Source organism: Cetorhinus maximus, chromosome 26 (assembly GCF_964194155.1).
Source record: "Cetorhinus maximus chromosome 26, sCetMax3.hap1.1, whole genome shotgun sequence".
NCBI lineage: Eukaryota > Metazoa > Chordata > Chondrichthyes > Lamniformes > Cetorhinidae > Cetorhinus > Cetorhinus maximus.
The window spans coordinates 8,367,570-8,394,738 of NC_135904.1; the positions used below are offsets into that span (position 1 = coordinate 8,367,570).

The following is a 27,169-nucleotide window of genomic DNA, read 5'->3' on the forward strand; positions in this document are numbered from 1 at the left end:
TAAACTACAACATGAGGCAATCATTGCAGTAAATTTTCCACTGTCCTCATGTAATATGGCGCATGCAGAGAATACACCAAAAGGCAAATATTGGTACAACTCTTTGTGTGTTAATTGTGACAAACATCTGGGAGGTTTTCCCTAACTCCAATTGTTGATAAGCATGGCTCATATCAGACTTCGTGTAGACAGTTTCACCTGCCAACTTAGCATACAGGTCTTCAATTTTTGGTATAGGGTGTCTGTCCAACTTAGCCACTTTATTGACAGTCAATTTGTAATCTTCACAAATTTGAACACTTTGGTGGGGTTTAGGTACAGTGACTACTGGTGCTGCCCATTCCAAGAACTGCACAGGTTGTATCACTCCCAGTTTCTCTAATCTATCCAATTCGGCATCTATCTTTTCCTGAATTACATAAGGTACTGGTCTTGCCTTCATAAATTGGGGGGTAGAGTCTGGATCAACATGAATTTTTGTTTGTAGCCCTTGGATCTTCCTGAGTTGATCTTGGAAAACTGAGGTGTATTTTTCTAGTAGCTCAGGTAGCCCACTGGCTCTCAGCTGGAAGATCTCAGTCCAATCCAATTTAATTTCTTTCAGCCAGTTTTATCCAAGGAGACTTGGCCCCTCACCTGCTACCACCATCAAGGGTAATTTCACTGACTGACTTCCGTACTGTACAGTAACCCTGCTTATGCCTTTGATTTTGACATCTTCTTCTATGTAAGTTTTCAATTTGGCATCTGTTTCTTCCAAATTCAATTTACATTCCCCATAATTCAGGTATTTAAAAGTATGCTCACCTATCACTGTAGTGGAAACTCCTGTATCCATCTCCATTCTGATTGGCCTATTATTCCCCCTCACTGTTACAGAGATTGGTTCTGTTCTTCCTACCTTTCAATTATACAATGAATAAATATCTGAATCTGTTACTCCAGGCTCTTCTATGTTATGAATTTCACGGGGTTTTTTCTTTTGATTAAATCTCTGCTTGATTCGATCCTTACAATGTCTCATGAGGCGTCCATTTCAATGACAGTAAAAACATTCGATGTTTTTAAACTTCGACTCATTACGAGGTTGTCTGCTTCCACCTCCGTTACCATTATTTTGCATTTTCGCTGCTAAGTCATTTCTTTTTATTTGTCTGTAAGCTTCCCGCTTCTCATCAGAGCTGTACATTTTCGCACCCTTTCAGGTTGGGGCTCCCTGCCCAATATGGAGGATGGTGCTATTTTGCGCTCCCTGTATGGCTTTCAAGTCCCTCACTGCGTCTTCCATAACCAGCCTATTTCCTGCACCTTCTGAAAATCCAAATGCGTTTCAGACAGGAACCTCTTCTGAATCGAATCTTCATTTGTACTGCACACCAAACAACCTCTAAGCATTTCATTTATGGATGTACCAAACTCGCAATATTCTGTTAACTGTTTTAGACTTGCCAGATAACAAGCCACTGTCTCCCCTGGGGCTCTATTTCTTGAGTTAAATTTGAACCATTGCATCATTACCGAGGGCTTGCGCTGGTAATGATTCTTCACAAGGTTCACTAAATCATCAAAACTTTTCAAATCCGGGACACTGGGTGCCATTAAACTTTGGATCAATCCATAAGTCTTACTCCCACACATGGATAAGAGGATCGCTCGCCTCTTCTCCTCCCCCGCAATGTCAGTAGCTTGGAAAAAGAACATGAGGTGTTCAACATAATGAGACCAATCATCCACCATTAGGTTGAAAGGATCAACTTTTCCAAACTGAGGCATGCTTCAAGAGGACTGCTTCGACTATTAGGTCTGAAATTCTACTTACAATTACCGTGCGAGGTGTACTTTCAGCTTCTATTTGTCGGTACAATTTCGGTTCACTTGATTTCCTTCCTCACTTTTTCTTGCTTTTTTCACCTCATTGCCAGTTTGTTGGATCACTAGTTTAGTTGGACTAATGGATCCGGGCTGCACGCTTGTTGGTATGACCGAGTTGGTATGTGTAAATCAGGAGACGGTTTTTATGTAGAACACATCCTGTTTATTCACAAAGGGACTCAGCAGCTACACTTGTGCACTTACAACTAAAACCAAGTCTCTACATTACAGAGTCTTACTCTAGACTACTAACTACCAACTACAGACTACTAAGGTAGCCTACGCTACTTTGTCATTGGATAATAAGATCATGTGACCTTCTATTATAACATTCTTCTTAAAGGTATATTGCATAATCAGATTACCACAATTATAAAACAAAATATGTCGCTGCAACACAGGGAGATGATAGCGCAGGTGTCCTCAGTTTAAGAAGCATCTTAAAGGAGGAAAGTGGGGTAGAGTGGCAGAGAGGTTGAGGGAGAGCAACCCAGAGCCTAGGGCCTAGACATCAGAAGGTATGGTCGCCAATGGCAGAGCAATTAAAATCAGGGTGCTCACTAGACATAATTAGAGGAACGCAGATATCTCAAAAGGTTGTGAGGCTGAAGGAGATTACAGAGATTGCGAAGGGTGACGCCAGGGAGGGATTTGAAAACAAGGGTGGGAATTTTAAAATTGTGGAGTTGCTTAACTGGGAGCCAACACAGGTCATCGAGCATGGCCAGGGGTGGGGGGCAGGGGGTGGCAGGGGGGGAATGGACAGCAGAGTTGTTGATGACCTCAATTTACAGAGGGTAGCATGTGGGAGGCCAGCCAGGAGTATGCAGGAATAGTCAAGTCTTGAAGTAACTAATAACAGGCTAGTGAAATACATATGATTTTCTCCCACAATATTTTAAAGTGAGAACAATGAGCACCTGGCGAACAGGTACGAAACATTGAGTAAAAAAATACAGCAACTTTGTCATATAAAACTGCGTAAGCAAAATAACCTAAATATTATTCTTCTCACCGCTGTAATGTTTAAATTAGAACTCCAGTTGGTGTGGCAATATATGGTTTTTGGTCCCTGATCCAAACTCCGTTCCCTAGTTACTGACTCCATCCCTCTCCTTGGCAACAGACCGACATTAAGCCAGTCTGCTCACAACCTCGGTATCATGTTTGACTCCAAGATGAGCTTCTGACCTCATATTTGCACCAGCTCTAAGATCGCCTATGTCCATCTCTGTAACATTGTCTGTTTTCGTTCCGTCTCAGCTCATCAGCTGCTGGAACCCTCGTTCATGCCTTCATTCCCTCTGATTTAACTATTCCAATGCACTCCCGGCTGCTCTCCCACATTCTGCTCTCCGATAAACTTGAGGTCATCCAAACCTCTGTTTTAACTCATCCAGTTCCGTTCACCTATCACTCCTGTGCTCGCTGATCTACATTAGCTCCTGGTCAAGAAACGTCTAGATTTTAAAATTCTCGTCCTTGTTTTCAAATCCCTCCATGGCCTCGCCCCTCCCTACCTCTGTAACCTCCTTCAGCCCCACAACCCTCCGAGATCTCTGCACTCCTCTAATTTGGACCTCTTGAGCATCCTCGATTTTAATTGCTCCACCATCGGTGGCTGTGCCTTCAGTTGCCTAGACCCCTAGCTCTGGAATACCCTCCCAGCACCCCTCCACCTCTCCGCCCATTTCCTCCTTCAAGACACTCCTCAAAACCAACCTCTTTGATCAAACATTTGGCCATCAGACCTAATATTTCCAAATATTTTATAATGCTCCTGTGAAGCATCTTGGCACACTACACTATGTTAAACGTGCGATATAAATATAGAGTGTTGTATAATGGCTGCTTTTATTTCAGATTCTGCAGCTGTATATGAAAGATACACCATTCACTAGCTTGAGTTACTAGAACACTCTTACTACCAATCACCTGTTTCTAATAATACATATATTGTTCTATAATTTACTATGCTTCAATAGAACTTCATTGGTTGTAAGTAACTGGGGTGTCCCGAGGTTGTGGAAGGTGCTATATAAATGCAAGTCCCTTCCTTACTGAAAAAAACAAGCGCAATACATATCGTTAGTTTATAAAATCATAGAGCAGAGAAGTAGGCTATTCGGCCCATTGTCCCTGTTCTGGCTCTTTGAAAGAACTATCCAGTTTGTCTCCAGTTCTTTTCACTCTGGTCCTGCAGACTTTTTTACATGACCAAGGCTGGCTTTTCAGCATTAAAGCTAGCTCTGTTTAGAAGGTATAAATTGGGGTGAGAATTTTTTTGAATAAATTTTCTAAGAAGGTATATAAATATCTTATTTACACCTATTCTGAGTTTGGAACATAATGGGCAGAATTTTGCCCTTGTCAGAAGGGTGGGGCCTGGGAGCGGTCACATGATCGGTCCCCGACTGTAATTTCACGCTGGCTGGCCAATTAACGGGCAGCCAGTGTGAAATGTGCTCTGCAGCGCTCAGCGCTGCCGGGATGGGGGCGGGAGGAGCGCGAGCGCTGACGTTCGGGCATGCGCCCGGGTGTGTGCATAGTAAAAGCTCCCTGAGGGCACAGAGCTGCCTCAGGGAGCTGAAGATTTTTAACCATAAAAATGAAGATATTTAAAATAATGAAAACATGTCCCCTCAGGCGACTCTGTCACACAAGCAGAGACGTGTTAAACAGGAGTGTAAAAAGTTGTTATTTTTTTTAAATCCCGCCCGTGGATGAGGTTTTGCCAAAAGTGCAAAGGCCGCTTGGCTTCTCGCCCGCCCGCCAACCGAACAGTCGAACGGGCAGCGGAAAATTCCGCTCCATTAATTGATTAGGGGCCTTAATAGGCGGCTTCATTGTCGGTGGGCGTGCTGCTGACTCCCGTGCACTGACTGAAATATCGCGTGAGTGCGCGATGACATCGGGACACTCGCCTGACGTCATCGCGCATCATTTTACGCTCGTTCGGGTCGGGCGTGTGCCGGCCAATGAGAGAAAAATTCTGCCCAGTGGCTCCAGTCCATTAAGATCAGTGGGTAACACTGTGGTTGTCTGCATAACTGCTATTTATATATCTTCCACAGGGTGGTGGTGTTGCCCCTGTAACCAACACTTCATGTACTCCTTGCTTGGTCCAAAGGCAGCACTCGAATCTCTCTCAGCCTCTTGCAAGAAACAGCAACAAACTGGTGTTAATTTCCAGCGTTCCCATTCACCTGTTTTCATCCAGTCAATTTCAGTGGAATGAAAGTTTCATTGATTATACAATGGGTGGGCAGTCTGTTCTTTCAGGTTACTGCCCATCACCCCTGCCACTTTCATATCTTTCAAATTTAAGCCTTGGGAGGTTCCCTATCTACTCTTGATTTTAATGTATTACTAATGCTCTCCCATTCCATCCATCCGTTCGAATCAATGGTGATGGTAAATGCTGTTGTTCTTACTTGCTCCAGAGGTGGTGCTACAACCTTCAATTGGTAACGCCTGGAAAAAAGACTTGCATTTATATATCACCTTTCATAACCACTGACATCCCAAGATTCAATCTTCACAGCCAATGAAGTACTTGTTGAAGTGAAGCAGCTGTTCGAGTGCAGGAAATGCAGCAGCCAATTTGCACACAGCAAACTCCAACACAGAGCAATTTGATAACCAGATCTTTCATGACGCTGATTGAAGGATGAATATTGGCCGGGACACTGGGAAGAAGTTCCCTGCTCTTCTCCAAAATAGTGGCCCTGGGATCTTTTACATCCACCCTAGCAGGCAGGTGGGCCTCAACTTAATGTCTCATACAACAAATGGCATCTCAGGCAGTGCTGCACTCACTCAGTAGTGCACTGGAGTGTCAGTCTAGATTGTTGTACTCAAATCCTGGAGTGGGACTTGAACCCACAACCTTGTGACTCAGAGATGAGACAGCTACTCATTGAGCCACAGCTAACCTATCATCATTTAGTCCCGAGGTAGAACTGAGCCCCCTGTCTCAGCCTGTTCCACCCAATTTCAGAAGCACGCACGCCTTGATACCTAACTACTAACCAGAAACAAGGCCAGAGGGGATTCGTTAACATGTCTATGGCTGTCACACTACAAGCTTCATATTTTGTCACAATCCCAAATTCTGAGTTGCCCATCTTTTTTTTTTAAAAAAAGGGAATCAGTAATTTCCTATTAGTATTTTCAGAAGAATTTACCAATGAACATCTAATATCCTCAGGATGGTACAGCAAATATACCTCGTATCCTTCAGGAGTAGGTTAACATCACTCGCTATTACGTTTGGAGCTGGTACAGACAGCGGCAGAGCCACAATCAAATAGTAAGCGGTACAGTGATGTTTTTCCTTATGGATGGTTTTAAAGGGTTAGTGGTAAAGGTTGAGCACAAGGTCACTCAGTGCCCCTGTAATCTTCCAGTGTCAATCCCCAATATGAGACCATAATTAGTGTACAAACAACTTGCTTGTTCCTGAGAATAAACTTTTATCAACCTCCACATTTATTATTCTGACCCAACCCTGCCTCTGTCTTGGAATCTGTGCGATGCAACTGGTGTCAGTCATCTAGCACTGCCTCTCCCTGCCCCCTATTCCAAAAGCTGCACTCACTGATAATCAACCACCCACATTCCAATTCACTCTGCCCCAAGCAATTCCCTAACTGAACCAGTAAATACAGGCCGGCAGTGCACTGTGACTTACAGTTTTCAGATGTCTCACTATCTCTGGCGGCTGCAGCCAACAGTTTTCTGCAGCCTCTGTCCCCCTGGCAGTATCGATCTAACAGAGAGCTAAGCCTTTGGCTCGCCGATTGGCAATGCCCCCTTTGCTGAAGCAGCAGGATCCCTGGCATCAGGAGCCACCTGGTGGGCACCGAGTCCCAGACCCTCTCCGCACCGCCACACTCACACTCAGAGGACCACCAGCCTGGAAATTCCACCGCGTAATGCCCCTTTCTTAAAGAGCAGGTCTGCGAGGACCCAACATGGTGGTTTGCATTTCTTGCATTGGTGTTCGTTTGGCACTGAGAGAAAGACTTACATTTCAATAGCTTCTTACACAGCCTCAGGCCTTCCCAAAGTACTCCACAGCCAATGAAGCACATTTGAAATGTGGCCGCTATAGTTGTAACGTAAGAAAGGTGGCAGCCAATTTGTGCACAGCAAGCTCCCACAAACAGCAATGTGATCATGACCAGATTATCTGTCATTTTGTGATGTTGATTGAGGGATGAGTATTACCCAGTTACTGAGGGAAAATTTCCCTGATCTTCTTCGAAATTGCATCATAGCATCTCTTACACCTGTCTGAGGCCTCGGTTTCTCATCTGAGAGATGGCACCTCCAACAATGCAGCACTCCCTCAGCAGCACTGAAGTATCAGCCTGTAGCTTTGTTCCCAAATCTCTGGAATGAGATCTTAAACCCACAAGACATGAGAATACCCACTGAGTACAACAGACACTCAGGGTGTACCGCACATCATATTAGTTAGGGTGCCCTGTACTTGCCCAAGATGTGTGACTGCAGCTGGCATCAGAACCAGTGCTTATGCAAATCAGGGACCTAATTTCTCAGGTTGCCAACCCTCCAGGATTACCCAAGAGTCTCCAGGAATTGAAGATTAATCTCCTGGACATTGCTACCAGTAGCAGAAACATCGCATGTCACCATTTGAAGATAACCAGAGAGGTCTCTCGACTGACATTTTTCCTTCATCACCGCCCACCCCCACAACCCCGCCACGCACATACACAACCCTAAAAACAGGCGATCTGGTCATTTATTTCAGTGCTGTTTGTGGGATGTTGCTGTGTGCAAATTCACTGCCACATTTGCCTACATTAGTGGCACTACACCCCGAGCTATGTCATTGGCCGCAAGTCACTTTGAGACCTCCTTAGGATCTGAAAGGTGCCCCATATAAATGCAAGTTTTTTCTTTATCATTAATTAAAAAGACTGGGGGGTTATAGTGCAGAGAAGGATGTGGTAGGAGTATGTTAAATGTACAATGTGAGCACAGTGTGAATGTAATTCCAACCCTTTCATCTTTGTACAGATCCTGCCATCCTTAACTTCTGTTCTTAATTAGACAACCACCCAGTTTCTGTGCTGAATATTTTCACCTGTTTGAACTTTTTCAGCAAATGTATGTGACACTTCAGGGCAATTTTAATCTTAAGGGATAATCAGTTTCTAGGGAGTTTTGAAAACACTAAATTCGTGTTGGCTTAGCAAAAGAACATGTGGTGAGATGTGGAGAATTCATTGTACACGGCGAATTGTTATAAACTGGAACGTGCTGCCTGAAAGGGCGGTGGAAGCAGATCCAATAGTAACGTTCAACAGAGAATTGGATAAATACTTGAGAAGGTTAAAAAATTACAGGGTCCTGAGGAAAGAGCAGAGGGGGCAGTGTGACTAAGTGGCTAGTTCTTTCAAAGGATATGATGGGCTGAATGGCTGTAAGTCTCTATAATTTTTAAACAAGCTGTTATGTCGTTTTACAACTTGGGACAACAGAAGGCAGGGCTTGAAATCTCAATGTTTTATCAGTTCAGCCGTGTGTTTGCACAAGATCTGTGAATCTTACTGAGTGGCTATCGTTACAGTTGCCAACCCTCCAGGATTGCCCTGGAGTCTCCAGGAATTAAAGATTCATCTCCAGGACACTGCTGGAAGTAAATACCCAGGAGACAAATCACATAGGATCATGATAAAGAAATAATGAGTGGAATTTTACGCTGGCGGGATTTTACGGTCCTGTTCAAGTCAATGGACTTTTGAATATCTCGGCGCATTTTACTGCCCCACCCCCATCACGAGGGGGCAGTAAACTTCCGCCCAGTGTTTCTTTTTGCAATTTCCTTTGAATAGTTTTGTATATCAGTTATTAAAAAATATTGGAAATGGCCAGTGACTGAGAGTGAAGAATTATCCAATTGGGTAGCTTTCCCATTGGTTGGAAAGGCAGACACAGCCAATGATGCAGGTGTTTGGTGACTAATCGTAGAATGGTGTTGGTTCGTGACAGGACATCATGTGATTTCTAAAATTATTCATTCAAGGGATGTGGGTGTCGCTGGCTGGGCCAACATTTATTGCCCATTCCTAAATGCCCTTGAGAAGGTGGTGGTGAGTCACCTTCTTGAACCGCTGCAGTCCATGTGCTGTAGGTACATCCACAGTGCTGTTAGGGCGGGGGGCTAGTTCCAGGATTTTGACCCAGCGACAGTGAAGGAACGCAATATATTTCCAAGCCAGGCATGGAGGGGAACTTCCAGGTAGAGGTGTTCCCATCTATCTGCTGCCCTTGTCCTTCTAGGTGGTAGTGGTGGTGTGTTTGGAAGGTGCTGCCTAAGGAGCCTAGGTGAATTCCTGCAGTACATCTTGTAGATGGTACACACTGCTGCCACTGTGCATCAGTGGTGGAGGGAGTGAATGTTTGTGGATGTGGTGCCAATCAAGTGGGCTGCTTTGTCCTGGATGGCATCAAGCTTCTGGGCTGCTGTGGGAACTGCACTCATCCAGGCAAGTGGAGAGTATTCCATCACACCCCTGACATGTGCCTTGTAGATTGTGGACAGGCTTTGGGGAGTTAGGAGGTGAGTTACTCGCTGCAGAGTTCCTAGCCTCTGACCTGCTCTTGTAGCCACAGTATCTATATGGCTAGTCCAGATCAGTTTCTGGTCAATGGTAACCCCCAGGATGTTGATAGTGGGGGATTCAGTGATGGTAATGGCATTGGATGTCAAGGGGCGATGGTTAGATTCTCTCTTGTTGGGGATGATCATTGCCTGGCACTTGTGTGGCGCGAATGTTTCTTGCCACTTGTCAGCCCAAGCCTGGATATTGTCCAGGTCTTGCTGCATTTGGAAATGGACTGCTTCAGTATCTGAGGAGTTGCGAATGGTGCTGAACATTGTGCAATCATCAGCGAACATCCCCACTTCTGACCTTATGATGGAAGGAAGGTCATTGATGAAGCAGCTGGAGATGGTTGGGCCTAGGACACTACCCTGAGGAACTCCTGCAGTGATGTCCTGGAGCTGAGATGACTGACCTCCAACAACCACAACCATCTTCCTTTGTGCTAGGTATGACTCCAACCAGCGGAGAGCTTTCCCCCTGATTCCCATTGACTCCGGTTTTGCGGCGTTGATGTCAAGGGTAGTCTCTCTCACCTCACCTTTGGATTTCAGCCCTTTTGCCCATGTTTGAACCAAGACTGTAATCAGGTCAGGAGCTGAGTGACCCTGGTGAAACCCAAACTGTGTGTCAGTGAGCAGGTTATTGCTAAGCCAAGCGCCACTTGATAGCACTGTTGATGACCCCTTCCATCACTTTACTAATGATTGAGAGTAGACTGATGGGGCAGTAATCTACCAGGTTGGATTTGTCCTGTTTTTTGTGTAAAGGGCAATTTTCAACATTGCCGGGTAGATGCCAGTGTTGTATCTGTACTGGAACAGCTTGGCTAGGGGCACAAGTCTTCAGTACTATTGCTGGAATATTGTCAGGTCCCAGAGCCTTTGCACTATCCAGTGCCTTCAGCCGTTTCTTGATATCACGTGGAGTTGGATGAAGGCTGGCACCTGTCTTGTTGGGGACCTCTGGAGGAGGCCGAGATGGATCAGACACTCAGATTAAACTGCCAAGGATGGGCCCAATCCGAGCTGGGGCCCCTGTATGTTAATACTCCCCAGTGTTCCCACAACTTCACAAAAATGCCCGTTGCCCTGTCAGTAAACACTCTCAGGCCCCTCTTCTGTGTGGTCACACCAGACAATCAACACCAGGGCTCAACGGGCAGTGCAAGATACCATTGTGTGTTAGGTGAAAGTCCCAATGTTGGAGATGACCGAGGGAACTGCTCTGGACCTCTCCATCCCTTGGGGGCCCCTGTAAGTGGATCAGAATCCCTGATTTTTTTTTTCCCTAGGAGCGATCCCTGCCATTTGGTCCCAGCTCACTGAGTCTAAATAGGAAAACATGTGGAGCCAGTGGAAACTGGCATAGGTGCCGATCAGGAAACTTGCAGCGATTGTGTTTTATGTTCATTTTCACATCATCGAGGAGAAGATTTCAAATGGCTCTTAAAGTGCACTGTACCTCATTTATAAACTTGTTGGTAGTCCTCTTTCCCCTGAGGCAGAAGATCATGGGTTCAAGTCCCACTCTGGAGAGCTGAACACAGACAGTCGGCCGACACTCCCGATGCAGTACTGGGGGAGTGCTGCACTGTCAGCCTTTTGGATGAGGTTCTGCTCTCTCGGTTGGATGTCAAAGATCTCATAGCACTATTTCGAAGACGAGTGGGGGTGTTCTCCCTTGTATCCCGAGGCCAATATTTATTCCTTAATCAATATCACTAAAAGAAGATTATCTTGTCATTATCACGTTGTTTTTGTAGGATCGAGTTTGCTGTGTGCAAATTGGCTGCTGTGTTTCCTATATTCCAACAGCAACTACACTTCCGAAGTGCCCCATTGGCTGTAAAGCACTTTGAATCCCCAGAGGTTGTGAAAAGCACGCTATCAATGTATGTCTTTATTTATTGCTCATCCCTAAATGCCCTTAAGAAGTTGGTGGCGATCCACCTTCTGGCATACAAAGGAGTAGCTTGCTAGGCCATTTCAGAGGGTAGTTAAGAGTCAGTTACATTGGTGTGGGTCTGGAAGCACATGTAGGCCAGGCCTAAAGGACATTACTGAACCGGGTGGGTTTTTGCAACAATCTGGTAGTTTCCTGGTCACCATTACTGAGACTAGCTTTTTAATTCCAGATGTATTTAACTAATTCACTGTAAATCTCCCAGTGGTCATGATGACTTTTAAAACCCTTGCCTCCCGCTCACTAGTCCCGGTCTCTGGATTAATAGCCCAGTAACATTGTCACTGTACCATCCACTCCCCTTGCCCTCATGGGTCATGGAGTTTGTTGGGTGGTTAAGGTTTTTGCTGAAAACTATAGCGTGTGATTAACACAAACTGCATGAAGAAATGAAGGCGCTTTTCCCCCATCACTGTGAGAAATTACAGACTGGCGAGAACTGCAGATGAAATAAATGACCGATTTCAGACAACTGGCATTGTGGGTTGACTGCTCGTTGCCATGGGATCGCTGGGCCGGTTGTTTACACCTCCCTGCTGGAGAATTCATTGAACTTGACATACTTTCCATTAAAAATTGGGGCACCTGTGTAGATAATTTCATTCTTTTGGCCTCGTGCCATCAATGACAGACTGCACGCAGACTCCAAGTATTAGGTTGTTATTTTCACTCAATGTGGATTATGAAAGTGGCGGGTTGGTGCGGTGGGGGAGGGGGTGGGAAACGGTGGGGGGAGGGGGGTGGGGGGAGTCTTTTAATTAAAGCAAAGTGCATGAAATGTATTTAAGGGGCGTTGCATTGTGCTGCGTAAAATCTGCTGGATAGCCTCAGCATGGGGATTATAATGTTATCCACTAAATGGGATGTGGGCACCAGACAAGAATGAGCCAAACTGCGGACACAGGGTGAAGTCCTGTTCTCCTTCAACATCCTCAGAACGTTTCATCGAAGTTGATCTTTCCCCACCCTCCCCACCCACAATTTTAATGCTCCCCCCCCATCAACCCTGCCCCAATCATCCTTTTCTCAGCCGTGCTCTGTGCCTCCTCCCAGCTGTGAAGACTTTGCTTCCCGGTTCGTTGCTTTGTGAGGCAATGGAGCAGGGTCTGTGTTCCCACACTGTCAGGTTAACCTGCCTCACAGGGCCGACAGCTGTGCCCTGTAACTGTTGGCTGGACCCTGGGGGCAGAGACCCAGCCAGATTGCTTCACCCAGCAGCTGGCCCGAAACGTTTGACATTTCTCACATGGTACATTTGCTAGAAATTTCCTGTCGTTCTTAAAGCAGACGCTGTGGGCCCCACATTCTGTGAGAAAAGCTAAATCACAGAATGGAGCCTTTTAGCTAAAGAAAGAACCTGCATTTATATAGCACCTTTCACAACCAGCTGACCTCTGAAAGGGCTTTTCAGCTAATGGAGTGTTTCTGAAGTGTAGTCACTGCTGTAACAAATCTGCACAGAGCAAAATCCCACAAAGAGCAAACATTTTTCTTTCTTTCTTTCCCCTCTTTTGCTGTTCTCCTCCCACCATTACCACGTTCTGTTGCTCCAGTAATCCCCCTAACAGGAACGCCAGCCTCAATCCCCTCTTTACATCCATAATACTGTTTAATCGTATTTGTGATATCAGGAATGTTTCCAAGCACAAACATCTGAGGCTTTAGAAATATTCCCAGCCCCCTGTTTAATTTATTTATGTTTTTCTTTTTGTTCGGGGGGTCTGAGAAAGGGTTTTGGCAGTGAATCCTACTTCCTGCACAATCTACAGCTCGATCCTGCCTATGCTTGAGGTTGCCATGGATTCCCATTACCATGGAAATGATTCTTACTTGTTCCAGCGGGATGACTAGAAAGGACCCTCCACCAGCAGTCTCAGTTACAATGGCGAGGAACTTGGGGTTGATGGCACAGAAGTGGTTGTCATGGACGTTCTTGGTGATGGAGATGCCATCAAAGCAGTGCTCTCGGCTCGCAGCCTTCCCGTAGACATTCCGAAACTTGGAGCTGCGATACTGTGGGCGCCATGACATCTGCAAAGCAAGCGGAACAAAGGTGTTAATTTAGATCTCCGAGGGGGCAGCTAGCGTTCAGTGGCAGCACGCACGGGGCAAAGCAAATCCAGCCACAGTCCCCTCCGGTGGCCCATGTCCGTCTGACCATAAACTGTTGGACGTCCAACACCTTTTTGCCTCACCAAAGCTGCTCCCTTAACCTGGAGGTGGGCAGACAAAGAGGAGAATTCAGCAGGTCTGGCAGCATCGGTGGAGAAGAAAACAGTTGACGTTTCGAGTCCTCATGACCCTTTGGCAGAACTGAAGTATAGTTAGGAGAGAGGTTCTGCCGAAGGGTCATGAGGACTCGAAACGTCAACTGTTTTCTTCTCCACCGATGCTGCCAGACCTGCTGAGTTTTTCCAGGTAATTCTGTTTTTGTTTTGGATTTCCAGCATCCGCAGTAGCTTTTAGCTTTTGGTTTTTATAAAGAGGAGAATTCCCTTGGTTCCCACCTGTAGTGACACTGTAAACCCATTCACCAAGAATTCCCTCCTTGTGACAAAATCATAACTACACGCAAACTAGCAAGCAAACCGACTCTTATCACTTAAATCATTGAATCATACAACGCAGAAGGAGGCCATTTGGCCCTTCCTACCTGTTCCAGCTCTTTTAGAGAACTAACCAGTCCCCCACTCTCTCCCCATAGCACTGCAACTGTTTCCTTTTCAAATAAACGCCCAGCTCCCTTTTGAAAATCACTGTGAAACTCCTTCCACCTCACACCCTTCACCTCTGAATGTTGCCACCCCTACAGAGGATTGTGAGAAGCAAGTGTGGGCACCGAGGCAGCGAAACCACCTTGCGGCACCGACTGCACTCGTGCCTCGCGAGTGTCTTGTGATTTCTGCACTTGTATCGACTGTGATGACATTATCTCTGGTGTGAATGATCACCACCACCAGATTCGATGAAATCCCTTAAATCAAATCGGAATAATGCGAACAATTATTGCAATTCTAGTTTAACGATTTCAAGGCTTTAAACTAATCTCCGGGTTGAGGCACCAATTATAAACTGCTTAAGCTTTGCTCTGCCAACTCTAATCCCATGTTGGAATCCCACACAGGATTAATACCACATAACAGTCCCCAGACATCCACAATATTAGACAACCTTTAGGAGCTTTGTGTGTTTTTCTCGGCTCCCTGTTGTGCCTCCTCTCGCAGCAACTACAAAATAAATAAAATTCTTCAGCACCTTTCACTACCTCAGGATATTCCAAAGCGCTTCACATCCAATTAAGGACTTTTTGAAGTGTAGTCACTGTTGTAATGTAGGAAACGCAGCGGTCAGTTTATACACAGCAAGATCCCACAAATACTAGAAAATCTGTTTCTGTGACGTTGGTTAAAGGATAAATATTGATCAGGACACCAGGGAGAGCTCCTCTGCTCTTCTTCAACCAGTGGTCATGGGATTTCTTTTTACTTCTACCAAAGAGGGCAAGTTTTGTTTAACTTCTCATCTTAAAATTAGCACCCCCAGCAATGCAGCAGTCCCTCAGTAATACACTGGGAGTGACAGTTCGGAATATGTGCTCAAGTTCCTGGAGTGGGACTTGAACCCACAACCTTCTGACTCAGAGGTGTGAAGATAGCTGTATGGGTATAGTACTCCACTGATAGTGAACTAGCCAATTATACAGTAGCATGGAGCCATGGCTGACAAATTAACCTGGAAGAACTCAACAAATTACCAATAAGTTTATGTTTTCTCAGGGGCGATATTTAGCCTGACAATATGGCAGAATATCTTCATCTGCTAAATCAGCCGCTGAAAATTACTTTTTCTTTTTATTAGTGAAGTGTAACAAAAGTGTTTAAAAGAAATGACGATAACTGAAAAGAGAGGCACATTGCCAAATCTTTTTGTCTTGCATCCCTCGAAACGTTCAAACGATCACAACAATTTATACTGCATGAGAAAAGGGTGCTGACTAGTTGGCAAGTCAAATCTGATTGGCCGAGGCATTACCTTGGAGAAAGCAATGGGTAGGTATAGGCTCTCCAAGCTACATGGCAATGCCTCCGCCAATCAGAGTCGACTTGCTGACCAATCAGCACCTTTTTCTCCTGTCGTATAAATTGTTGTGACTGTTTGAAATTTGGCATTCTTGCATTTGTCCTGATGAGTGCAAGATGAAAAGCTTCGGCAACATGTCCCCCTTTTCGGCAATACTCAAGTTCTGTGCTACCAAAGGACTGTAAATAATGGTAGATGCATTCCTGGCCTGCAGGCCAACGATGGTACTATGGCGGTTGACACCACCCAGTAATATGGGCTTTGTCTCTTGAGGTGGTACCTCACTCTGCTTGAGGGCCTGATTGCAGCCATGGTTACAGTATATGGTTGCCGACATGTAGCAGGGTGGGAGGGGGAAGCTGGTAGCAGGGCTGAGATCAAAAGGTAGAGTAAAATAATCATTTACTGCAGATGTCAGAATAACTCCTCACAATGCTGCTAACCAACTTTAAAGAGCTGTTGAAGGAAAATATTTGGCAGTCAAATATAAAAAAATAATTGCCATGCACATTTCCCTGAAGACAGCCCTCCTCTACCATAACTGTTCTTTCTCGCAATCATGTTACATGTGGAATGTGAAGTTCTATTTGTTCGCAGATGACTTCATTCCTCGTGATTTACAGGGTAAATTAGATCAGTTTACAGACAAGAGGGAAACCTATTCTTTTCGACACAATGTCGAGGATTCTCAGTTCCCTGGGATCCGCTTTTATTGGACACAGTGTCGTACAGACAGGCTGACCTGACACTGGACCCCGGTGAACTCAGAGAGCACTCTTCCTGAATGAAGAAGGCAGTCCAAGAGAAAACAACAGTCCCACTCTTCCTGCCGTTAAAAAAAGCCAAAAAAACAGCAACAGGCGAGCGTTGGACTCTCAAAAGTGCTGGACAGCTGGTTCTACAAGAATCCTTTATAGGTTCGATCCCCTAACATTCAAAACATTCACATTTGAAATAAGCACTCATTTATACCAGACAATAAGTGAGAACCATTATCCATTTATGTTAATGTCAACCTCAAAGTTGCCAGTTGTAGCATCTGAAGTGGCCCATTTATTTTGGGCAGAAACAGCTGTGTGTGTACCCCTGAGTTCACACCTCATGAAAAGATGCCAGTGATGGCTCAGTGATTGTAGCCTTGCCGCTGTGTCAGAAGATCATGGGGTTTATGCACCACTCCAGAGACTTGAGCACAATAATTTAGGCTGACACAACGGTGCAGTACTGAGGGAGTGCAGCGCTGTTAGGGATGTGGCCTTTTGATATGTTAAATTGAGGCCCTGTCTGCTCTCTCAGGTGCACATAAAAGATCTCACGCTACTATTTTGAAGAGAAGGGCTTCATGGGATATGTGGAACATTCCTTGTTCCAGTCCTACTCCGGCCCCCTCCCACAACTCTTTCTCCGGTACATCGATGATTGCTTCAGTGCTGCTTCATGCTCTCATCTGGACCTGGAAAAGTTTATTAATTTTGCTTCCAATTTCCACCCCTCCATCATTTTCACATGGTCCATCTCTGACACTTCCCTCCCCTTCCTTGACCTCTCTGTCTCAATTTCTGGTGATAGAATGTCCACCAATATTCATTACAAGCCTACCGACTCCCACAGCTATCTTGACTACAGCTCCTCACACCCCGCTTCCTGTAAGGACTCCATCCCATTCTCTCAGTTCCTTTGCCTCCGTTGCATCTGTTCTGATGATGCCACTTTCCAAAACAGTTCATCTGACATGTCTTCCTTCTTCCTTAACCGAGGTTTTCCACCCATGGTGGTTGACAGGGCCCTCAACCGTGTCCGGCCCGTCTCCCGCACATCCGCCCTCACATCTTCCTCTCCCTCCCAGAACCATGATAGGGTCCCCCTTGTCCTCACTTATCACCCCACCAGCCTCCGTATTCAAAGGATCATCCTCTGCCATTTCCACCAACTCCAGCATGATGCCACCACCAAACACATCTCCCCTTCACCCCCCGGCGGCATTCCGTAGGGATCGTTCCCTCCGGGAAACCCTGGTCCACTCCTCCATCACCCCCTACACCTCAACCCCCTCCCACGGCACCTTCCCATGCAACCGCAGAAGGTGCAAAACCTGCCCCTTTACTTCCCCTCTCCTCACCGTTCAAGGGCCCAAACACTCCTTTCAAGTGAAGCAGCACTTCACTTGCACTTCCCTCAATTTAGTCTACTGCATTCACTGCTCCCAATGCAGTTTCCTCTACATTGGAGAGACCAAACGCAGACTGGGTGACCGTTTTGCAGAACACCTTTGGTCTGTCCGCAAGCATGACCCAGACCTCCCTGTCGCTTGCCATTTCAACACTCCACCCTGCTCTCATGCCCACATGTCCATCCTTGGCCTGCTGCATTGTTCCAGTGAAGCTCAACGCAAACTGGAGGAACAGCACCTCACCTTCTGACAAGGCACTTTACAGCCTTCCGGACTGAATATTGAGTTCAACAATTTTAGATCATGAACTCTCTCCTCCATCCCCACCCCCATTCCGATTCCCCTTTTTCCAATAATTTATATAGATTTTTCTTTTCCCACCTATTTCCATTATTTTTAAATGTATTTCCATCCATTGTTTTATCTCTACCTTTTAGACTATTCGATCCCCACCCCACCCCCACTAGGGCTATCTGTCCCTTGCTCGTCCTGCTTTCTACCCTTAATGTCACCATTAGCACATTTCTTAGCTAATATCACCACCGTCAACACCTCTTTGTCCTTTTGTCTGTGACATCTCTTGGCAATCTCCACCTATCACTGGCCCTCTATCCAGCTCTACCTGTCCCACCCCCCCCCTTAAACCAGCTTATATTTCACTTATTTTCTATTTTTCCTTAGTTCTGGTGAAGAGTCATACGGACTCGAAACGTTAACTGTGTTCCTCTCCGCAGATGCTGTCAGACCTGCTGAGCTTTTCCAGGTATTTTTGTTTTTGTTTCGGAGTTCTTCCTGGTTTCCTGGCCAATAATTATCCCTCAACCACATAGATTATTTGACTTTGTGTGGGAGCTTGCTGTGCACAAATTGACTGCTGTGTTTCCTACAGTGGCCACACATCAGAAGTACCTCATTGGTTGCAAAGCACCTTGGGACGTCCTGAAGCCATGAAAATCACTGTTAAAATGCAAGTCTTTCCCTTCTCTTCCATTAAATCCACCTCTGTCTATTCCCTCTAGCACCTATCCAATTGCTTTTTGAAAGTTATCATTGAATCTGCTTCCACCGGTCTTCCAGGCAATACATTCCATTTTAATCATCCTGGAGATGTGAGTGTCGCTGGCCAGGCCTAATTCATTTAGGCTAGACTTTTTTAGAGAGAGTCAACCACATTGCCATGAGTCTGATTTCCTCCTCTGAATTAGTAAATCAGATGGGTTTTTAAGTACAATCTGGTGGTTTCATGCTTATCATTACTGAACCTATTCCAGATTTATACATAAATTGAATTTTATTTTTCCCATCCAGAGCCGTGGGACTCGAGTCTCTGGAATACTCGCCCAGTAACGTTATCATGATGCTACTTACCCTTCAGCCAGTGGAAATATTCTCCTTATTCACTCCATAAAAATCCTTTATGATTTTGAACGCTATTAAATCTCTGCTGTCAGGAAACAATTCTGGTTTCTCTAGTCTCCTTATGTAACTCAGATCCCACGTCCCTAGTACCAAATTTGTGAGAATGTGAACTTTGCAAGAAGAACAAACTGTAACCAATGTGCAAAGAATATGCAAAGCCAACATTTCTTACAGTTTGCATACTGTAGCTGTGTAGGGAAATGTTTCAACCAATTTGCACACAGCAAGATCCCAAAAACAGCAAGTGAGATGAAAAACCAGCACATCTACATGCGCTGGAGTTGGTTAAGTGAGGAATGTTGACCAGGGCATTGGCAGGGCACCCAGCTCTTCTTTGAATAGAACAGAGCTGGACCTCAGTTTAATACTTCGAAGAAAGACTCCCCTGACAATGCAGCATTCCTTCGGCCTGAATTTTCAGCTCGGCGGGTAGGCCCGATCGGCAGGTAGGCCCGATCAGCGGGTAGGCCCGGTCGGCGGGTAGGCCCGGTCGGCGGGTAGGCCCGGTCGGCGGGTAGGCCCAACCGGCAGGTAGGCCCAACCAGCGGGCTCGGGAGTGGCTGGGAAACGGACCACCGACCGTGATCAGCCCCTGACCGCGATTTCACGCTGCCTGGCCGATTACTAGCCAGCCGGTCTGAAACGCGCGCTGTAATGCTCAGCACTGCCCGGGTGGGGGGGCGAGAAGAGGGCGGGCGATGAGTTAACGTGGGCGCGGGGCCAGAGCTGACAGAAATCCCCCTGTAGGCAGAGAGCTGCCTCAGGGAGCTGAAGACCTGAAACAGCAAAAATAAAGGTTTAAAAGGCTGAAAAAAGTGTCTATGCGTCATAATCAATCACCAGAAAATTTAGCTAATGAAAATGCTGTCCACAGATATTTATTTATATTTTACTTCATCACGGAAATCTCATCCCGCCCGTGGATGAGGTTTGGTGAAAAATGCAAAGGCCGCCTGGCTGATTCGCCCGTCCGCCAACCATAAGGTTGGGTGGTCAACGTGAATTTGGAGTCAGTTGCATCGTTAATGGGCTTAATTGCTCTCTTAATTGTCGGCAGGCACACTTCTGACTTATGCGCGCGTCCACTGACCGAAACATCGCACGGGCGCGGGATGATGTTGGGACGCGTGCCTGACATCATCGCGCGCTATTTTACGTCCAATCCGGTCGGATGCGGGCCTGCCCACAAGGCGTAAAATTCAGCCCCTCGTTTTTTTTGGTGAAAACAGCCTAGACTATGCACTCATTTCCAATTTCAGCCGCATGGTTTCAGCGTCAAGTAATCCCAGGTCATGCACAGTTCAGTTCGATCGAGTTAAGTTCCCTCCTAACTGCCCCAACAATGAGCCTTAGTATTCAGGCCTATAAACACCCTCCTCATTACCAGCCTAGTATTTTTCTGATTCCCACACCAGCTACACAGTGCTCTGAGTAAAATTGTCATGTAAGTGCCTAATGAGTGCAGTTTTGTGCTGTTCACCCATGGAACTGGGCAGAATCTGTCCAAAACCATTTCACGTAGGACTCATAAAACTAATGAACAGCGCTGAAGTTAAAGGAAATAAAAATCAGGAGAGATGTAAAAACGAGCTGTTGACTCGCTAACAGCAGATTTATACCACCATGTCCACTGACTCATTAGGAACATTCCATGATTGGTTGGCAATGAATGGAAGTGACTGTTTTCTTCAACTTGATAATTGCAATTTAAATTCCCATTCATTTATTTTAGGGTATTAGTTTGGACAGACCACCTATCAACATCCTTGGGATTACCGTTGACCAGAAACTGAACTGAACTAGCAATATTAATACTGTGGCTGCAAGAGCAGGTCAGAGGCTAGGAATCCTGCAGCGAGTAACTTACCCCCTGACTCCCCAAAGCCTGTTCACCATCTACAAGGCACAAGCCAAGAGTGTGATGTAATACTCTCCACTTGCCTGGATGAGTGCAGCTCCAACAACACTCAAGAAGCTTGACACCATCCAGGACAAAGCAGACTGCTTGATTGGCACCCCATCCACAAACATTCACTCCCTCCACCACCGGCAGACATTGGCAGCAATGTGTACCATGTCCAAGATGCAGTGCAGGAACTCACCAAACCCACAACCACTACCATCTAGAAGGACAAGGGCAGCAGACACATGGGAGCACCACCACCTGGAAGTTCCCCTTCGAGCCACTCACCATCCTGACTTGGAATTATATCGCTGTTCCTTCACTGTCGCTGGGTCAAAATCCTGGAACTCTCTTCCCAACAGCAATGTGGGTGTACCTACGCCACTTGAACTACAGTGGTTCAAGAAGGCAACCCATATACACCTCTATCAGGTCCCCTCTCAGCCATCACTGCTCCAAGGAAAGCAACTCCATGTCACATTACCCTTCACAAGGGCAATTATGGATGGGCAATAAATGCTGGCCTAGCCAGCGAAGCCCACATCCCATGGATGAATAGAAAAAACTGCTCTTGTTAATGGTTAACAGTGGTAGTGGATCACTCATGTGTGATAATGATGGCACTGGGCTAGCCCAGTCTTGCCAATCACTGGTCTGTACACTCGATGAGTGACAAGCTGGAGTAAAGGGGCAACTATCACTGCTCATTTTATACCACTACTACCAAGATCACCTGTTCCTTAGAAGCACACTTCAAACATTAGAAGATTTATATGGGATGTTGCCAAGGTGTTACCATGGATAACAAACATGCTATTGGTTGCATCGAAAGAGACATTGTCACTTCATACCAGATGTTATCAATGTGATTATTCTTTACATAGGGAAGCACCAACAGGTCAGTCAGAAGACAAATTGGTCTTTTGGATAACTTCTGGTTTCAAAAGATCCACATGTTCCTATTTTTAATCCTTTTAAATATTTAAGAGATCTAATTTGGAATTGTCCCTTTGTAACCACAGGAATAGGTTTTACAGTTTTATACGTTACATTTCCTCTCTGTGCTATTTTAAGTAGATTAGTGATTGCTTCGCATTAGTACTGTCAGCAATCTGTGCAAACATATTACCTGGTACACTAAAAATAGTCCACAGGGTGAACTAAATCTGCTGGAATTTAAAGGTCGGTGTGAGGCTGCATTTACGCTACAGCTGCGGAATCAGTCTAAAAATATTTTACTTCCCAATAATACGACAGTTATAGGGGTAAGGATTAATCCATGCCAATGCCCAGCTTTGGAAGGTTGAGATCAAGGGCGGGAGTTTTAGCCCCTGTAGGGGGTAAACACAGGGGTGGATGGGCATGAAAACTTGTGCTGCCAACAAGCGTGCTGGATTGACGGCATCATTCCGCACCTGGGTCACTTTCCCACAGGCAGGGTGGGAGTCTGGTAGGGTTACCCATCCCATAAGCAGTGGGAAGCCAATTTAGGGTATTTCAAGGTCACTTAGGCCTATTGTCGGAGGCCAATTGGAATTTTACAGCCAGGCTGCAGCCTGCCCTGAGGTATCAGTGACCAGCGGATATGGTAGATCAGCAGAAAATCCCAGTGGAAGTCAAAGGTTCACATCTTCTTAGGTTACTGTTGAAACCTTTTTTGTTTAATGGGAATGTAATTTTATATAATCTGCAGCAGAAACAATTGATCCATCAAAAGCTTTAAAAAAGCACTCACCCAAGAGAGTGCGATCATATATATCACCCAAGAGACTGTTCCTTCTTAACAGCACCATGGGTGTACCTGCACCAGCCAGATGAGCTGCAGTGGTTCAAGAAGATCAGAGGGACCTTGGTGTGCATATCCACAGATCCCTGAAGGTAACAGGGCAGGTAGATAAGGTGGTTAAGAAGGCACATGGGATACTTGCCTTTATTAGCCGAGGCATAGAATACAAGAGCAAAGGGGTTTATGCTGGAATTTTATAAAAAGCTGGTTAGGACACAACTGGAGTACTGCGTGTAGTTCTGATCACCACATTATAGGAAGGATGTGATTGCACTGGAGAGGGTGCAGAGGAGATTTACCAGGATGCTGCCTGGGCTGGAGGGTCTGAACTATGAGGAAAGATTGGATAGGCTGGGGTTGTTTTCCTTGGAGCAGCGAAGGTTGAGAGGGGACCTGATAGAGGTGTATAAGATTATGAGGGGCATAGATAGGGTGGATAGGAAGGCACTTTTTCCATTAATAGAGAGGTCAATAACCAGGGGGCATAGATTTAAGGTAAGAGGTAGAAGGCTAAGAGGGGAGTTGAGGAGAAATGTTTTCACCCAGAGGGTGGTGGGAATCTGGAACTCACTGCCTGAAAGGGTGGTTGAGTCAGAAACTCTGGTAACATTTAAGAAGTATTTAGATATTCACTTGCGTTGCCATAGCCTCCAGGGCTATGGACCAAGTGCTGGAAAATGGGATTAGTGTAATCAGATCTTTGTTGACCGGCGCGGACATGATGGGCCGAATGGTCTCCTTCTGTGCTGTAAACGTCTACGAGTCTATGAGATTCCCCAGCACCAAGGGGCAATTAGGGGTGGGCAACAAATGCTGGCCTTGCCAGCGATGCCCACATCCCATGAAAGAATTAAAAAGAGTCAGGAGATTGTGGGTTTAAGTCAAGCTCCAAGTCTTCAGTTTGTGATCTAGGTTGATGGTTCATTGCAGTCTTGAGGGGTACGGCATCATTGAAGGTGTCACTCTCAGTTGAGATTTTAAAGTGAGATCCTATCTGTCCCTGATAGAAATGCACATTAAAGATCCCGTGACAATATTTTGAAGGAAAGCAGGTATCCTGCCCGGCACTGATCCCATAAGCAATACCAAAATGGAAATAATACCTTTCTAGGGAAGCTAGATAAGTGCATGAGGGAGAAAGGAATAGAAGGATCTACTGATAGGTTGAGATGAAATGGGGTGCAAGAGGCTTGTGTGGAGCATAAACAGTGGCATGGACCAGCTGGACCAAGTAACCTCTTCCTGTGCTGTAATTTCAACATAATTAAAAAAAAATCAATTATCCGGTCATTCATTGCATTGCTATTTGTGGGATCTTGCTGTGTGTAAAATAACTGCAGCACTTGCCTACATAACAGCAGCACCTGCACTCAAAATAATTAATTCTATGTGAAGCACTGGCCTGTTTCTGAGACACTGGCTAAGAGGAATATAAATCCCAGAGTTATTCTTTTTCAAAACCAATAACCTGGAATGGGTAAACAAATTGTTAAATCTGCCTGAGAGACAAGGTTAACTGTAACAAAGAGATTTCTTATGCAGGGCTGTGCAAAATGGGAGTGAGATAAAGGGACGTATGCAAGACATTATCTACCCCAGTCTGGTATGGGACCATCAATCTTTCATCATTCAAGTTGTTAAGAAAAACTATTGGGTGCTTTCCAAGAGACAGCAAGTCCAGACTTCACTTTTCCATTCTTTCTCCTTTTTATTGGTTCCAATAGTTAGGATTCTGGAGTCAGGCCATTGCAAAACTTGAAAACTCCTCACCTCTAAGCCCTTCTTTCCATCTACAGTCATCAGGCTTTTTAAAGCCAAGCTTATACTCACTAATCACCGAACCTCCCGATCCTCTCTCTCTCTCTCTTTTCCCACTTGGTGGTGTCCTGAACAATGAACTTTGTCCTTTTACTAGATTTCTCAGGGACAAGGCAAAACCTCCACTGAGGCCCATTATCCCTGGCAATGTTCCTGAATGTTGACTTATCACTGAAGTAAAGTGAAACCTTGTACCCCCTTCACTTCAAATCTCTTTTCCTTTCTCACGCGATTGCTCTCCCGTACTCTCTCTGGTAGGAAGCACTGTACGTTACCACAATGTTGTCCCCTGCCAACCCCAACATATCAAATCACAATAATTAAACTACTACTTCCAGCATTTAAAATCTTAACTTAGTGGCAGATTTATTGTTATTCCAGGACTTCTGGAGAACATTCATTGGAGTTGCCAACACCAGGCAATTAGATTCTGTGACCACAAATCCATTGATTATATACAGTTGAATTTCATTTCTGTCTGGTCGTTATTTCTTCATACCTGCGAGGAAGTACGATGTTGTGATGGACAGTCACTGATCAGCACTTTCGCAAGTGGCTTTCTTCATTGTAAACCGAGCGGGCAGAATTTTACGCCTAGCGGATGAGCGCGCGCCTGACCTGATTGGGCGTGAAATCGTGCAGGATGGCATCCCAACGTCATCGCCCACTCGCGTGATATTTCACTCGGCGGGTGTGCATAAAAGTCGGAAGTGCGCCCGACAGCAATTAAGAGGGTAATTAAGCCCATTAACGGCGCAATTGTCGCGATTTTTCGTGGCCCGTCCAACCTTACAGTTGGCGGATGGGCAATTCGACCAAACGGCCTTTGCATTTTTCTTCAAACCTCATCCAAGGGCAGGATGAAACCTCCGTTAGGAAATAAAATTAAAAGGAATACCGGAGACAGCATTTTTTATGAGGTACGCTTTTGGGTGCTCGATTGTGATGGATGGACATGTTTTTCCGCTTCATTTCATTATTTGCAGCTCCCTGAGGCGGCCGTCTACCTTCAGGAAGCTCTCTCGCTGCGCTCACCCGCGCCCGTAGTGACATCATCACCCGCCCTCCCCGCCCCCCCCAACCTGGCAGCGCTGAGCTTTTCAGCGCACGTTTCAGGCCAGCCAGCATTAAATAGCGGTTGGGGACCGATGGCAGGCGATGGCAGTCCGTTTCCCGGCTACTCCCGGGCCTGCCAATCGCCTGCGCCCGCCTGCCAAGGGTAAAATTCAGGCCAGTGAATGTTGCTCAGTCTTATCCCCTCCCAATGTCCACATATGTGCACATACTTCCAGCAGGGGTCACTGGATCACCATCAAGCGTGGGAACATTGTCAAATGTTTGCCTTCTAGTCTAGAGATACTGAGGCCAGTATTAGCAAATTTGATACAGACAGATCAAACCTGGGATTACAATCCACATCAAGGGAGATGGTAGTACGATAGTAATGTTACTAGATTAGCAATCCAAATGCCTCGACTAAAGCTCCAGAGTCCAGTTCAAATTCCATCATGGCAGCTGGGGGAGTTTAAATTTAATTAATAAATCCATCATAAATAGTCTCTTTAATAATGATCATCCAACTACTTTTCGTAAAAACCCACTAATGCCCTTCAAGGGAGGGAATCTGCCGTCCTTACCTGGTCTGGCCTACAGGTGACTCCAGACTCATAGCAACGTGGTTGACTCTTAGCCCTCTAATATTGCCAAGCAAACCACTCCGTTGTGTCAAACTGCAATAGAAAATAGCGCTATAGATGTACCCACGCCACATGGACTGCAACGTTTCAAGGAGGTGGCTCACCCATCATCTTCTTCAGGGCAGTTAGGGATGGGAAATAAATGCTGGCCTAGCCAGTGATGCCCACATTCCAAGAACAAATAAAAAGAGCCCCTGGTGTCACACAGATCCCTGTTGAGATTGTTGTTGCACTCTTGCTTTTCTGTTCACGTGAAGAGGTTTTAGCAGTTCTTCAGCATAAACATGGCATCATAATTTATAAATCACTGGTTAGGTTAGGCCCTGTTGCTCTTTTGGGTGCACACTTTAGGAAGGATGTCAAGGCCTTAAAGATGGTGTAGAGGAAGTTTATATCAATGGTACCTGAGGAACTTACATTATGTAGAGAGACTACAAAAGCTGTGATTGTTCTCCTTCGAGCAGGGAAGGTTAAAGGGAGATTTAATAGAGATATAAAACATAAATTTATGAAGGGTATTGAGCGAGCACGAGGTGAAACTGTTTCCATTGGCAGGTGGGTCATTAACCTGAGGACACAGATTCAAGGTGAAAGAGAAAAAGAACCAGAGGCGAGATGAGGAGACTTTTTTTTTTACGCAGTGAGTAGTTGTGATGTGGAATAGTAACTTTCAAACGGGAATTTGATAAATATACTTGAAAAGAAAAGACTTGCAGAGCAATGGGGAACGGGACTGACTGAATAGCTGATGGGCCAGATGGCTGAGCTGTATGAATCGAAGTAAGGGTGCAATCTGAACTTTGACAACGTGAAAGTCAA

General features: G+C 45.6%; 1 protein-coding gene across 4 annotated transcripts in view; it reads right to left on the reverse strand.

The window, feature by feature from the left end:
* coro2ba (coronin, actin binding protein, 2Ba) overlaps positions 1–27,169 on the reverse strand; it is a 169,390-nt gene that overhangs the window by 59,270 nt on the left and 82,951 nt on the right. For all 4 annotated transcript variants that reach the window (XM_078530063.1, XM_078530061.1, XM_078530060.1 and 1 more), the window contains exon 2: positions 13,308–13,508. In XM_078530063.1, the coding sequence (XP_078386189.1) occupies positions 13,308–13,508 (201 nt within the window). The remainder of the gene's footprint in view (positions 1–13,307; positions 13,509–27,169) is intronic.